The sequence below is a fragment of the Artemia franciscana genome, chromosome 14 (genome assembly GCF_032884065.1).
Source record: "Artemia franciscana chromosome 14, ASM3288406v1, whole genome shotgun sequence".
Classification (NCBI taxonomy): domain Eukaryota; kingdom Metazoa; phylum Arthropoda; class Branchiopoda; order Anostraca; family Artemiidae; genus Artemia; species Artemia franciscana.
In genome coordinates this window covers 28,485,769-28,498,794 of record NC_088876.1, presented here as the reverse complement: position 1 = coordinate 28,498,794, position 13,026 = coordinate 28,485,769, and the positions used below count along the sequence as shown (strand labels likewise).

Here is a 13,026-nt window from a genome sequence, read left to right as displayed (position 1 = left end):
GCTTAAAAAAAACTATTAGTTTTTGTTTCGTGTGAACGTTCGGTTATTTGCCAACGTTAAATTCCTAGGAGATTTTAGAGAAGTCAATTTTTTTTCAGGGAAATTAGGAGATTGTAGAAGTGCTGAAACAAAGAATGAAACATTACAAAGGAATAAGAGCGAAAACGCAATATCTTTAGTTTTATATTTATAGGCGAAACTTGTTGAGATTCAAGAACGACGTCGGAAAAAAGAGGAGAAAATAGACCGAGAAAACCAAGAGAAAGCGAAGTACAAAGAAGAATTGATAAGAGAAAAACAACGGTGGGTGTTTGAATAAATTTTATGTCAGGCAATGCCGCTTTTTGTAGGTTGGAGCTTGGGACCTCTACGGCAGGGCTTCTCTAATATAATGAATCCAATAAAGGGATTTTCTCTAAAATCTCTTGCTTTTTTTGGGGACGTCTTCCCCTTTTTTTGACAATTGGGCTAATTTTCTTACATTTTTTGTCTTTCTCTTTTTCTTTCCTTTTTTATGGCACTTGGTATCTATCAAGTTACATATAGCGATCGCAAATTCTTTCGGTCGGTCTTTTGGTCTGTCTGTCTGTCCTGGTTTTGCTACTTTAGACACTTCCAGGTAAGCTAGGACGATGGAATTTGGCAGGCGTATCAGGAACCAGACCTGATTAAATTAGAAATTGTCGTTTACTCCTGGTTTGACCATCTGGGGGGGGGGTGGCAGTGGGGGACCTTTAAATCGGAAAAATGAGAGATTTTGACTTACGAACGGATGATCGGATCTTAATGAAATTTGATATTTAGAAGGAACTCATGTCTCAGAGCTCTTATTTCAAATCCCGACTAGATATTTTGACATTGGGGGGGGGGGAGTTGGAGAGGAAAACCGGAAATCTTGGAAAACGCTTATAAATGTCGTAGAGACGTGATTGACCAAACGGACTGGATCCGCTCTCTTGTGGTGGAGTTAGGTGGTGGGGTTCAGTGCTTTGGCGAGTTTGGTGCTTCTGGACGTGCTAGGACAGTGAAAATTGGAAGGCCTATGAGGGAGCTGCACAAATTGACTTGATAAAGTCGTTTCCCCCATTTCGACCATTTGAGGGGCTGAAGGGAGAGGAGAAATTAGAAAAGTTGAGGTATTTTTAACTTACAAGTGGGTGATCGGATATTAATGAATTTTGATATTTAGAAGGACTCGTGACTCAGAGCTCTTATTTTAAATCCTGACCGGCATTAAGCGTCTGATTTTCCTTTTAAAGCAATCTATTGATTCTTAGAATTTTGCTAGAGCTCATACCATATGAGCTCTTGGCTCTTCCGACCTCGTCACAAGTGCCATATGAGATCTTAGCTCTCGTTCTGTTTTTAATCCCCACAGTTTCTTTGGGTGCTGTCTTTATATCAATATGATACTTGGTCAAGTTTTTTGGGAAGAAACGACACTCTTATTTGGGGTAATGTCTATTAGTTCTAAGTTTGAACTTATTGTTCAGTGCAGTTTCTTTCATTGGTTTCATTTCTTCCTTTCTTGTCGTTTTGGTTTCATTTCTTCTTTTTTTAGTGTATTGATGATTACCTCTTATATGATTTAATCAGTTGTGCTGTTTCGACTAAAATGATTACTAAATCTGCAAAGATTATTGAATGGTATATTTCTTTTTTTTGCTGTTTGATTTCATTACTATCCCAGGGTGAACGTTGGCTGTGTATATGCGTTATAACGATGTAATTTTGTATCTTTCAAATAATACACAATAGTACACACAAATCTAAACATAATATGTTTAGTCATTGAAACAGACGTTAGCTTATTTAACGATACCATAAAAAAAAGACAAAAAAAAGGAAAAATTTAAAAGTAAAGAATTCAAGCGCCTGAAACAAAATGATAAGAGTTGAGTTTAGAGTTCATAGTGAGAATAGTGGTGCTATCAATTAGCAACAGCTGTGTGATCAGAAATACTAGTCTTTGTGCACATTTGAACAAATTCCAAAAAATCTAAAATTTTTGCAAAAAAATATGCTACCAAAATTTCCACTTTAAAAATCAGAGCCAAGATCCCATTTTTTCCTGTAAAAAAAGGGAAAATATTGCAGCTAAAAACTGCAGTAACAATTAGTGCAGATCTTCGCTAATGTAAAAGGAGTTTAAGGACCACGTCAAAAATTTCAACTGGCAATCCCCTGTATGCACTTAGATTGTTTGGGAATAGTGAAGAAGACGGCCCGAAAAAAATTGTGATCAGGAAAATATGCTACCTAAATTTTTGAAAGTCGAAAATTGCAGCCCAAGTTCCTGCAAGCTTTACTAAACAATAATACAGATGTTCACGGCTAGGTTGGTGCAAAAAAATGAAACCACTATACCGGACAAATTTGTTAAGGATCCCTTTTTTTGGCTTAATAAGTGAGTATCTATATGTTGTAGCCTGGCCTATCGTTTAGGGCCAAAGAAAAATCAAGCCATCCCTGAATGGAGAGAGAGGATGTCGTAAGGAAAAATTTAAGGGAAAGAGAACTTCTTGGGAGAGAGCGAAAAGGATGGATTTGAATAGTTTGGGATGTAGGAGGAGCGTGTGTAGCTGTGTTGGTCTCACGTGGCTTGGTGCTGTTATGAGTTGTGTGTAATAGTAGCAGTATATGCCTATTGCTTATCAACAGAGATAGAAAGAAGAGGAACTTGTTGCGTTTGTAACACTTTCCGAACACGTTTTTGGGTTTGTCAGAAGCATTGAGAACTCTTCAAAAAGAATTAAAATAAATAAAATGTGACAGACACATTCAGTTTTATAATCGAGATAAGAATCGATGACGAAACACTTTTCTATTTGCATTAACTTGGCTATACATCAAACCAATCTATTTTCGTAAATAAATAGTTAGTAATTCTAGTTTAGTACTGACCTGCCAATCAGCAGGTTAAGGTAAACAGGCTGTAGATTCATTCAAACAATCAGAGATTGTTTGACGATTTGAATCTGATTTACCGATAAAAATACCTTCAGATTTCAATTCATTTGGTTGGGAATATCTTTGAGGGTCCTACTGCTTTTACTGCAGAGATTTTGTCGGGTAAGATTTTGGTAGAGATTTTGTCGGATTTGACGAGCAACTAGGGCTTGGATGTCTCCAAGTTGATCCATGTGAATTAAGGTCAAAACAAGGCTGCTAAGTGTATGACGACAGCCCAAATGAGACAGAAAGCTAAACTGATGGACCTTCGCTGTACACTTTGAACGTAGCTCATCGATGATAATTAGCTCACAAAGCTTATAAAATACCTTCGCAATTTTAATTGGTTGAAAATTTTAGCATTCATATTGCTGCTTACCTTTATTTTGAATCGGTGTTGGCATCTCAACTAAAAGAAATGATGATACAACTCACAATTTGAGAATCATCTAGTACATAAGGACCTTATGTTCCGTAAACATCATGATATACATAGCATATAAAGATATAAGATTCGTAAACATATAAAGACACATGTTTAGCTCAAATACAATTTGAGTTTAACTTCTTATTTTCTAGCGGCTTTTCAATATCCAAAGCCCTTCTCATTGTAACGACTCTCCCCATAGAATTTGCGTGGGAAACGAAACCAAATAACTGCAAACACTAACTATCTTGCAATTGCGAACCAGGAGCCCAAAATTCATTGCCAGATGTCATGGGCTATATTATTTTCTCCCAGAGGCAAACTTGTTTCCTCTCTTAAGTTTTCAGCACTCTTTGGATGGTAACCCTCAAAATGTCTGGAGCTCATGCGCAGTGGCGCCCACCACAAGCACAGTGGGTAGGTGCCCAAACACCTCTCCAGTTAAGTCAAGTCAACCACAGCAGTAGCTGATTTTTAACATGACTGTTGTAGTAATTCTACTGTAGATAAGTCAATCACATCTAGAATAGACATATAACGTTCAAAAGAAGCATAAAACTGCATAGAATTAGAAAATGAACAACTTAAAAAAATAAAAAAACATAAGCAATTTAGCGATAATTGAGGCTTTTTTTTCGATTTGTTGTTTAAGCTAAGTTGATCTATTGTTTAGTAACTTTTGTTTAATCGGTTGCCATCACAGGGCTGCAAGCCCAGGAGGGCTGCAAAGCCCTCCAGGATTTTCTCGCAGCTGGTTGTATTTTTATTGTTGAATATTTTATAGTAATAATTTGAAATAAAAATAAATAGAAAAAATGATCTGATTTATGCAGGAATAATGTGAAAAAAAAATCCTCTTTTCCTTAGGCGGTCTAACAGTTTAAAACACAAACTTGAATATATGTCAAAAGGGGGCCATAACTACCAGATTTTTTAAAGTCTCTTTCTTCTCACTAGCCTACCAGGGGGATTTAATTTAACATTGATATGCTTAATCCCTCCTCAGAAGATTTTCTATAATTCAAATCGGCAGATATTTTGAGTTTCAACTCGCCCACAAATTGCTTGGATTTTCGATTGGCGTCTAGAATTCCTTGGCAACAGGTGAACTGAAACACCATCTTTCACGCTATCTCCAGAAATTTTTAATAAATAATTTCTTAATAATTTAATATTATTTTGATATTTTTCTATAGAGTATAAATAATCTGGAAAAATTTCCCATAAATTTTCATATGTTCCAAAAATCGTATTCTTAATTAATATTTCGATCCTTGTTGAATATCCCATGTTCATTACCTCTCCTTCTCATCGACACACATCAAACTGATCGCATATCAAACAGTTCTTGGTAACTCTAAAAACCGAATTTTGATACCAATAGTTATATCAAAAGAATCACATTTTAATGCTGATTTTAAATATATAAGTTTAAATTTAGTCTTACCCATCAAAAGTTACGAGCCTAAGAAAATTTACCTTATTTTAGAAAATAGGGGGAAATACCCCTTAAATGTCATAGAATCTTAATGAAAATCACACCATCTGATTCAGCGTATCAGAGAACCCTATAGTAGAAGTCTCAAGCTCCTATCTACAAAAACATGACATTTTGTATTTTTTGCCACAAGACAGATCACGGATGCGTGTTTATTTGTTTTTTTTTTTTTGCTTTTTAGTTTTTTACAGATTTAAAAAGTAGAGTTGAGAGAAAGAGTCAAACTTTAGCTTAAAGAGCTAGGCGTTGAGGAGGGAACAGCCCCTTACATATACGGAGTAATTTCTTGTTCGTTTTAAGTTTTAATGTCGCTCCTTACTTTCAGTTAAAAAAACTTCTTTTTTTATTTAATTAATTTAAGGTTGTATGCTTCGGACTAACGACGCTTCTTCGCTACTAAGGTCCTTGCGTCGGCACTACATTGTCTTGCTACAGCTGCAACCGATCTCAGGGTCCCGCAACACCAAGCTGGGGTCAAACCCGGTGCGCAACCACAGGACAATTTATGCCTCCAGCTTATCACATATATTTTCATGTAATTGTATTTTAATTTTAGGGATCGACAGGAAAGATTGTCAGCATTACAAGCAGCCCAACAGGCAACTGTTGAGGAACTGCAGAAAAAGATTCAGCTTAAACAGGAGGAATATGCGCGAAGACATGAGGAAAACATCGAAAACATCAAGCATCGTGCGAGTGAATTATCCGTTCCAAGGTTTCCTAGTACACCAGAGGAGGCACCTTATTCCACCCCTTTTGAAAAGAAGCGGTATTGCAGCCTATGCAAGGTCTTGGTAAGTTAGTTGTATCTTAATGCTGTACCATAATTGTTGTCTATGTGGTTCTTCTTGAGGCTCAATTGTTTGGTAAATTATGTTCTCCTATACTGTAGTTTGTCTTTGTTGTTTTAAATTACATGCTTAACTATTGAAAATTTCAAATTCTCGTTTTTTTTCTCTCATTAAAGGGTAACTGTTTGCATTACCGAAATCGGTACTTCAGACGTAATTAAGCTAATTAAATCTATGTATTTGCTTCATTACTTTAACTGAAAATACTTGATAAATTAAATGTGAAGGCTAATCATGTTCTAGCTAAAAAAAAAAATTACCACATTGATTTTCGTAGTTTTCTTCAAATGAATATTATACTGATATATTCAGTTTTAACGTTTACTCCACTGAATAAAAAACACATTTTTTGCATGTAATTAAATAATGATCAGTAGTGAAGAAAAGCCAAAATTACCAAAATACAAAAAATTGCCAAAGCTAGCACCCATTAGATTGGTGCTGCTTCTAACGTCAATCCTATGCTGTCAACTAGGATTCGATAGCCCTTTAGATTGTTTGCCCCCTCCCCGTCTGATTTTAAAGAATATTTTTTGGTATTTTCTTCGAAAAATTACATTTTGTATTTTCATGGAAGAAGATACTTAAAAATAAAACAAAATAGCCCTCCCTCAGATTAAAAAAAATATATAATTCTCGTGAATTGACGTCAGTGGCACTATCTAAATGAGATACCTAAGTGAATTTTTTATTTGATTGACGCTTAAGATGTGTATGGCATGTTCTCTTGTTTATACACTTGGAAGTGTGAACCCTTTATTGTAGAAATAACCTTTACAAATTTAGAAATACTGAGGGCCAGATAGTTTATTTGTAAAAAAGGCTGTGGCTAAAAGCTTTTCGGTCTTATTATAAGTTTAATATTTATCACAAAACAGCCAATCAGCTTTTCAAGAGGCGGGGTTATTTGCCTCTCCAAGGATTGCATCAGTCTAGATTCGTCACCTAGCTTTAGTTTACGCAATTTGACAGAGGGTGAGGCTATTATTCTCTTCAGAAATAAAGGATAATGTTGTTGGCTTACGAAAAGGCGTTACAAAAGTACACTACTTGAGAAAGTACTGGAAAAATTCCACATTTTTTATTATTATCTTTTTTTGGTGTGTGTGTGGGGGGGGGGGGTGACCCCCCCCCCCGAAAAAAACTGTCTGACGCGTAAAAAATAACAAACTCCATATACATAAATTTCCCCAGATTCCGTATTACAGGCGCAGTATAAAAACATTCCATGGTAGCAAGGGGGATGTGAGAGTAATATTTACCTCCCCCTCTCCATACCTCATTCTCTTTTGTTTATTGCCAAATGGAGAATTAGAAAATTTGGGCATGTGGAGGTTTAAGCCCACTCCGCCCGCCCCTGCACGAAAAATAACTGGGCCTCAATAAGAGCTGATGCAAAATTTAAGGATGTAAATACTAATAGTAATAAACTCTTGTATCTGAGAATGCCTAATTTCCTGATTTTGTAAAAATAGGCATTTGTACATTTTGGGCAAAATTAAGTATTATATCTTCGACCAAATGTAAAGAAAATGAAATCAAAAACATATATATATATATATATATATATATATATATATATATATATATATATATATATATATATATATATATATATATATACTATTATATATATTATTATTCTATTATTATTCTATTATATATTCTATTAAATATTATATTATATTCTATTATATTCTAGTTAGCTAGTTAGAACGGGATACAGATGTCAAATTCGATACGCGGGTCGATACGATTCGATACGATGTCAAGGACATACGATACGCGGGATTGAACCAAGAAATCCGAGTACCTAATTAGATTACCTAATCCTTTTAAGAAGGGAATTGTATCGTACTTTAGTCATAACAGGCTTTTTCTTCATCGAAGATAGTTCTTTTGGATCTTTTTTGAATGCTTTCCTCCTTGCTAATTTTGTTCTGTGAAGGGCCAGGATGCTACACAGGCCGGCATATCCCTGTATTAGGCGTAATTAAAAGGGAGAAAATGATCAAATATTGTGATTTGAGACATTTAAACTTTTGACGGAATTCAACGAGGGAAATCCAACGTAAAATACTAGGAATAGTACCAATATTATAGATAATAATATAAACCTTATATATAATAATAATATAAATATTATAAAAAGGGATTGAAATAATACAAGATATCATGTAAATAATAGATTTGACAAAAAGTAAAAAATTTAAGAAAAACTTAGTTTAAAGATAATCAAGAAGACGAGGGTAAGTACAGCTAGTGGAAGAAAAACAAACCGAAAAGACAAAAGCAGATATTCCGCAGGGACCTTCTCTGCCAAGCCCTCCTTAGTGTTCAAGAAAAAAATAACTTTTTGAAGCGAACCCTAACAGAGTAGAAGAAACACTGAATCAAACAAACAAAAAATTAAGTCAGAGTAAATGAAAGAATACTTACAAATGTGTCTGGGCGAGATTTCTCTACTTAATGATTAACTTAGCTCGTTTAGTGACCCGAATTTTATTAATACAGTTAAATCATACTAATAATAGTATGGTTAAATTATCTTCGTTTATAACAAGGAAAAATATTATTTGATTCTCCTAATATTAAGTTTTATATTTAATTTATAATATATATTATAATTATATTTTATATTTATAAGTTTTATATTATATTTAATTCGGTTTGTAGGGACCACCATTCTTGTCGAACCACCCTCCTTTGAAAATAGGGGGTGGTCTTCTCCGTGCCAACCGAGCTCTAAAGATCCGCTCACAAAATTATGTAGCTTTGAATAATAGTACGGTTAAATTATCTTCGTTTATAACAAGGAAAAATATTATTTGATTCTCCTAATATTAAGTTTTATATTTAATTTATTATATATATTATAATTATATTTTATATTTATAAGTTTTATATTATATTTAATTCGGTTTGTAGGGACCACCATTCTTGTCGAACCACCCTCCTTTGAAAATAGGGGGTGGTCTTCTCCGTGCCAACCGAGCTCTAAAGATCCGCTCACAAAATTATGTAGCTTTTGAATTAAATTATGTTAAAAATATATTCTTTTGTTATGGTTAGCCTACCCCATTAAACTTATTTTGAATATTATTGACAGCATTTTTTTTTTTTTTTTTTTTTTTTTTTTTTTTTAGCACTAAAGACGGCTTGACCTAGTCCATAGTAAAAGTAATTTACCACTCTTTAATTGCTTCGTGTTTGAATTACTGCTCAATTGTTTATCTTAATACCTTTTGGATTTAAAACAATTACAGGTACTACAAAATAGGGCAGTAAGAATACTTGGAAATTTTTTAACAATCATCAAAACTTACAAATACATCTGAAACAAAAACGATGTTCTTTTCCCTAAATTTTTCGGATTTAAAACGTATAAATAATGTGAATATTTCCTTACGGCATTTTGAAATTCAAAATCCTAATAGTTATTTCTATAATACACCTCTGTTGATTTTGCCCCCTCGTTCGGTTATCGGTGGGCGGAATTATGCCGAATTCTTTTTGCAAGATCCTAAACTCAACGTTTTTACTTAGGTACCTAATGTCCTTCATTATAAATAAATATAAGCTGATTGATAAAACTCAGATTGATCAATCACAAAAATCTTAGCTGCATTAAAGAAGATATTATTAAAGGTTGTTTTTTAATGTTTGTTTATTTACCTTCAATGATGGAATAAAAAAAAAATTATGTGTTTTGTTTTCATCTTCACGATGGGATGGCCTCCCATGCCCCTCCTGCCCTTTTCTTTTCTCCCTTCCTTGTTTTCTAGGTTTTTATATTTTTTGTGTTTTTTTTTGTTCATTAAGCTAATTTTGCTATTATTACCATTATTGTCACGAGATGGTTTTGTTTGTATATATCCTATTATTTACCCATCCAACCTTACGAGCTCTGCTCTCTGTTGGGGGTTAATGTTTTTTGTATTTTGAAGTATATTAAATAAAATATCTATCTATCTATCTATCTATCTATCTATCTGTATTCAATATTTAATAATTTGTATATAAACTTGTATTTTTTTTTATTACTAAATTCGTGGCTCTAGATATAGATCTGGTTGTATTAATGATCAAAAATAGAATTTAAATGATCAGATGATCAGGTGTTTGTTATGTTCCTACTACATTAATGAGCAGGGACGATGTCTGAATGATCAGATGACTAAACATAGACATCAGGTAAGGATCAGACCTGGATCATGACAAATATTAATGATTTGACGTAGTTCCTCTTTCATTTTAGATAATTTCTGAGCTTCAGCTTAATAGTCACATCAGGGGGAGAAACCACCATGAAGCTTTTAAAAATTCCACAGACTTTTGCGGTGAAGATATTGACTATGCCAGCTGCATCACGGAAGCGCCAAAGGAGATAGAAGACCAAGCCGAAAAGGCTTCGAAAGAGCAGAAGAAAGTCTATGCCAAGCGGTTGAAACGAATAAAAAATCGTATGCTTCAAAGGTACTTACCTTTCTTTTTCTTCTTCTTCTACAGTTTTCTTCACCTGGTTAATTTAATTTTAGCTATCTATTAATTTTGACATTTCAAAAGTATCTGGGATTTTTTTTTTCCAATGGGGAATAGTATTTTGGCTATCGCCCATAAAATCGGTTAGGCAAATTAGGAGTAGAATTGTTATTTAGAGTAAGAGTAATATTTAGAGTAAATTAGGAGTAAGCGGTTGAAACGAAAAGGTGGTTACCTTTCTTTTTCTTCTTATAGTTTTCTTCACCTGTCACACCTGGTTAATTAGCAGCTTTACCCATATTTAAGTTTTAGATATCTTTTAATTTAGACATTTCAAAAGTATCTGGGATTTCTTTCCCAATGGGGGATAGGATTTGGGCTATCCCCATAAAATCGGTTATGCAAATTAGGAGTAGAATTGTTTCTCTTTAAAATGGGGGCAGCGGGGGGGGGGGACTGAAGTTTCATCATTTGTTCCGTTTCGTCAAAAAATAAAACGACTGATAATAGTCTTTTTCCATTCGTTTTCAAATAATATCATCGCTAACTCGTTTCAAGATTCTATTTAACGGATCCGATAGTTTTAAATTGGTTTCTAGTAGAGTCATATCATGTTTTTTTTTTTGGGGGGGGGGGGAAATAGCTCTATTTGGAAGAACTTGGGGAGCTCGTGACACATTATAGCTTCCTTTTGTGTCAGAAAATAGAACGATTTTATCAATTTATGAATTTGTTATGAAGGGCTTTTTTGTATTCATCAGTCAATCTTTTGTTGCAGTAACTGCCATGTAAATGCCGAATTGCTGAAGTAACTGAGTTGCTTTTGTGCTGCTGAGAGAAGCTAATCATTGCTTTTATATTCTAATTCCATTGTTTTTAATATGGAGTAGAAATTGCATATGTGAGTGTGAAAATTTATCCACTTTTGATTTTATCCATATTTTTTTAATTTTTGATTTCATCCACGTCAAATTTATCCATGTTTTCTTTCATTTTTTTTTTCATCTTTGCTTCATTTTTTTAAGTCGTTTAGATTCTTTGCCCTTTTCAACGCCTAAAACCCCCTTTTGTGCACATGCGAAATATTTTTTCATTTTCTTCGTTTTCTTCGATTCATCTTCTTCTTCGTCGATTGTTCATCTTCTTCTTTTTATTTTCACAGGCTATAGACCCGCTGTTCTTAAAGGTTTACAACACAAAATCAGTTCAGTTGCTTTTGTATTGTCGAGAGAAGTTGTTCATTGCTTTTTATTCTAATTTTAATGCTTTTACATGGAATAGTAATTGTATACGTTGATTTGATTTTTTTTTATCCTCGTTTGATTTAGTTTTCTTTCATTTTTCATCTTTCCTTCATTTTTGGATTTATATACATTCTTTTCCTTTTCAATTGTGAATATCACAATTTGTGCACAGCCGAAATATTTGTTTATCTTCTTCTTCTTAGATTTATCTTCTTCTTTGTCGATTGTTTATCTTCTTCTTTTTATTTTCACAGGCTATAGGCCTGTTGTTCTAAAGGTTTACCATACAAAAGTAGCTCAGTTGCTTTTGTATTGTTGAGAGAAGTTGTTCATTGCTTTTATATTCTAATTTTAATGCTTTTCCATGAAATAGTAATTGTATACGTTGGTTAGATCTTTTTCTTTTTATCCTCTTTTGATTTAGTTTTCTTTGATCTTTTCACTTTCCTTAATTTTCTTTATTCAAATAAATTCTATCCCCTTTTCAACTCGGAAGGCCACTGTTTGTGCACTGGCGAGATGTTTGTTTATCCTCTTCTTCTTCGATTTGTCTTCTTTTTCGTTGATTATCCATCTTCTTTTTCTTCTTATAGGCCATAGACTCGTTGTTCTAAAGGTTTTCCACACAAAAGTAGCTCAGTTGCTTTTGTATTGTTGAGAGAAGTTGTTCATTGCTTTTGTATTCTAATTTTAATGCTTTTCCATGAAATAGTAATTGTATACGTTGGTTTGATCTTTTTTCTTTTTATCCTCTTTTAATTTAGTTTTCTTTGATCTTTTCACTTTCCTTAATTTTCTTTATTCAAATAAATTCTATCCCCTTTTCAGCTCGGAAGGCCACTGTTTGTGCACTGGCGAGATGTTTGTTTATCTTCTTTTTCTTCGATTTGTCTTTTTCGTCGATTATCCATCTTCTTTTTCTTCTTATAGGCCATAGACCCGTTGTTCTAAAGGCTTACAACGCAAGAGCAACTGAGTTGCTTTTGTGTTGTTGAGAGAAGTTCTTAATTGCTTTTGTATTCTAATTTCATTTCTTTTTCATCGAATAGTAATTGTATCCGTTGGTTTAATTTTTTGTTTTTTATCCTCTTTTAATTTTTGTTATCTTTCTGTTTTTGATCATTCCTTCATTTTCAATTTATACAAATTATTTCCTCTTTTCAACATTGAAGACCGATTTTTGTTCACATGCGAAATATTCTTTTTATTGTTTGTCTTCTTCTTCTTCTTCTTCTTCCTACAGGATATAGACTCATTGTTAAAAATATACTTGTATGGTTTTAATAAAAGTCGCTTTATCTCTTATCGTATCTACACATAAAGGGAGAATTCCGAAACTGACAGTTTAGGGAATTGCTAAATAATTTGAATAGTGGAAGACGAATCTGAATGGAAGGAATTGCCTTTTTTTATTGACGCCGAAACAGTCGTATACTGGAATAAGGGTGCCACCCTTCCATGACTACATGTCACTTGCTCCTCATCTGTATTTTTTTGTAGAGAAAATATAGCTCTTTATATAGTTTGAAGGTTCTCATTTTTTTTTTGCTGGGGAGGGTGAGGCTCCTGCCT

General features: G+C 33.6%; 1 protein-coding gene across 6 annotated transcripts in view; it reads left to right on the top strand.

Annotated features, from left to right (window-relative positions):
• Positions 1–13,026, top strand: part of LOC136035538 (S phase cyclin A-associated protein in the endoplasmic reticulum-like) — a 598,516-nt gene that overhangs the window by 454,747 nt on the left and 130,743 nt on the right. For all 6 annotated transcript variants that reach the window (XM_065717385.1, XM_065717386.1, XM_065717383.1 and 3 more), the window contains 3 exons: positions 194–303; positions 5,434–5,671; positions 9,987–10,204. In XM_065717385.1, coding sequence (XP_065573457.1) covers positions 194–303; positions 5,434–5,671; positions 9,987–10,204 — 566 coding nt within the window. The remainder of the gene's footprint in view (positions 1–193; positions 304–5,433; positions 5,672–9,986; positions 10,205–13,026) is intronic.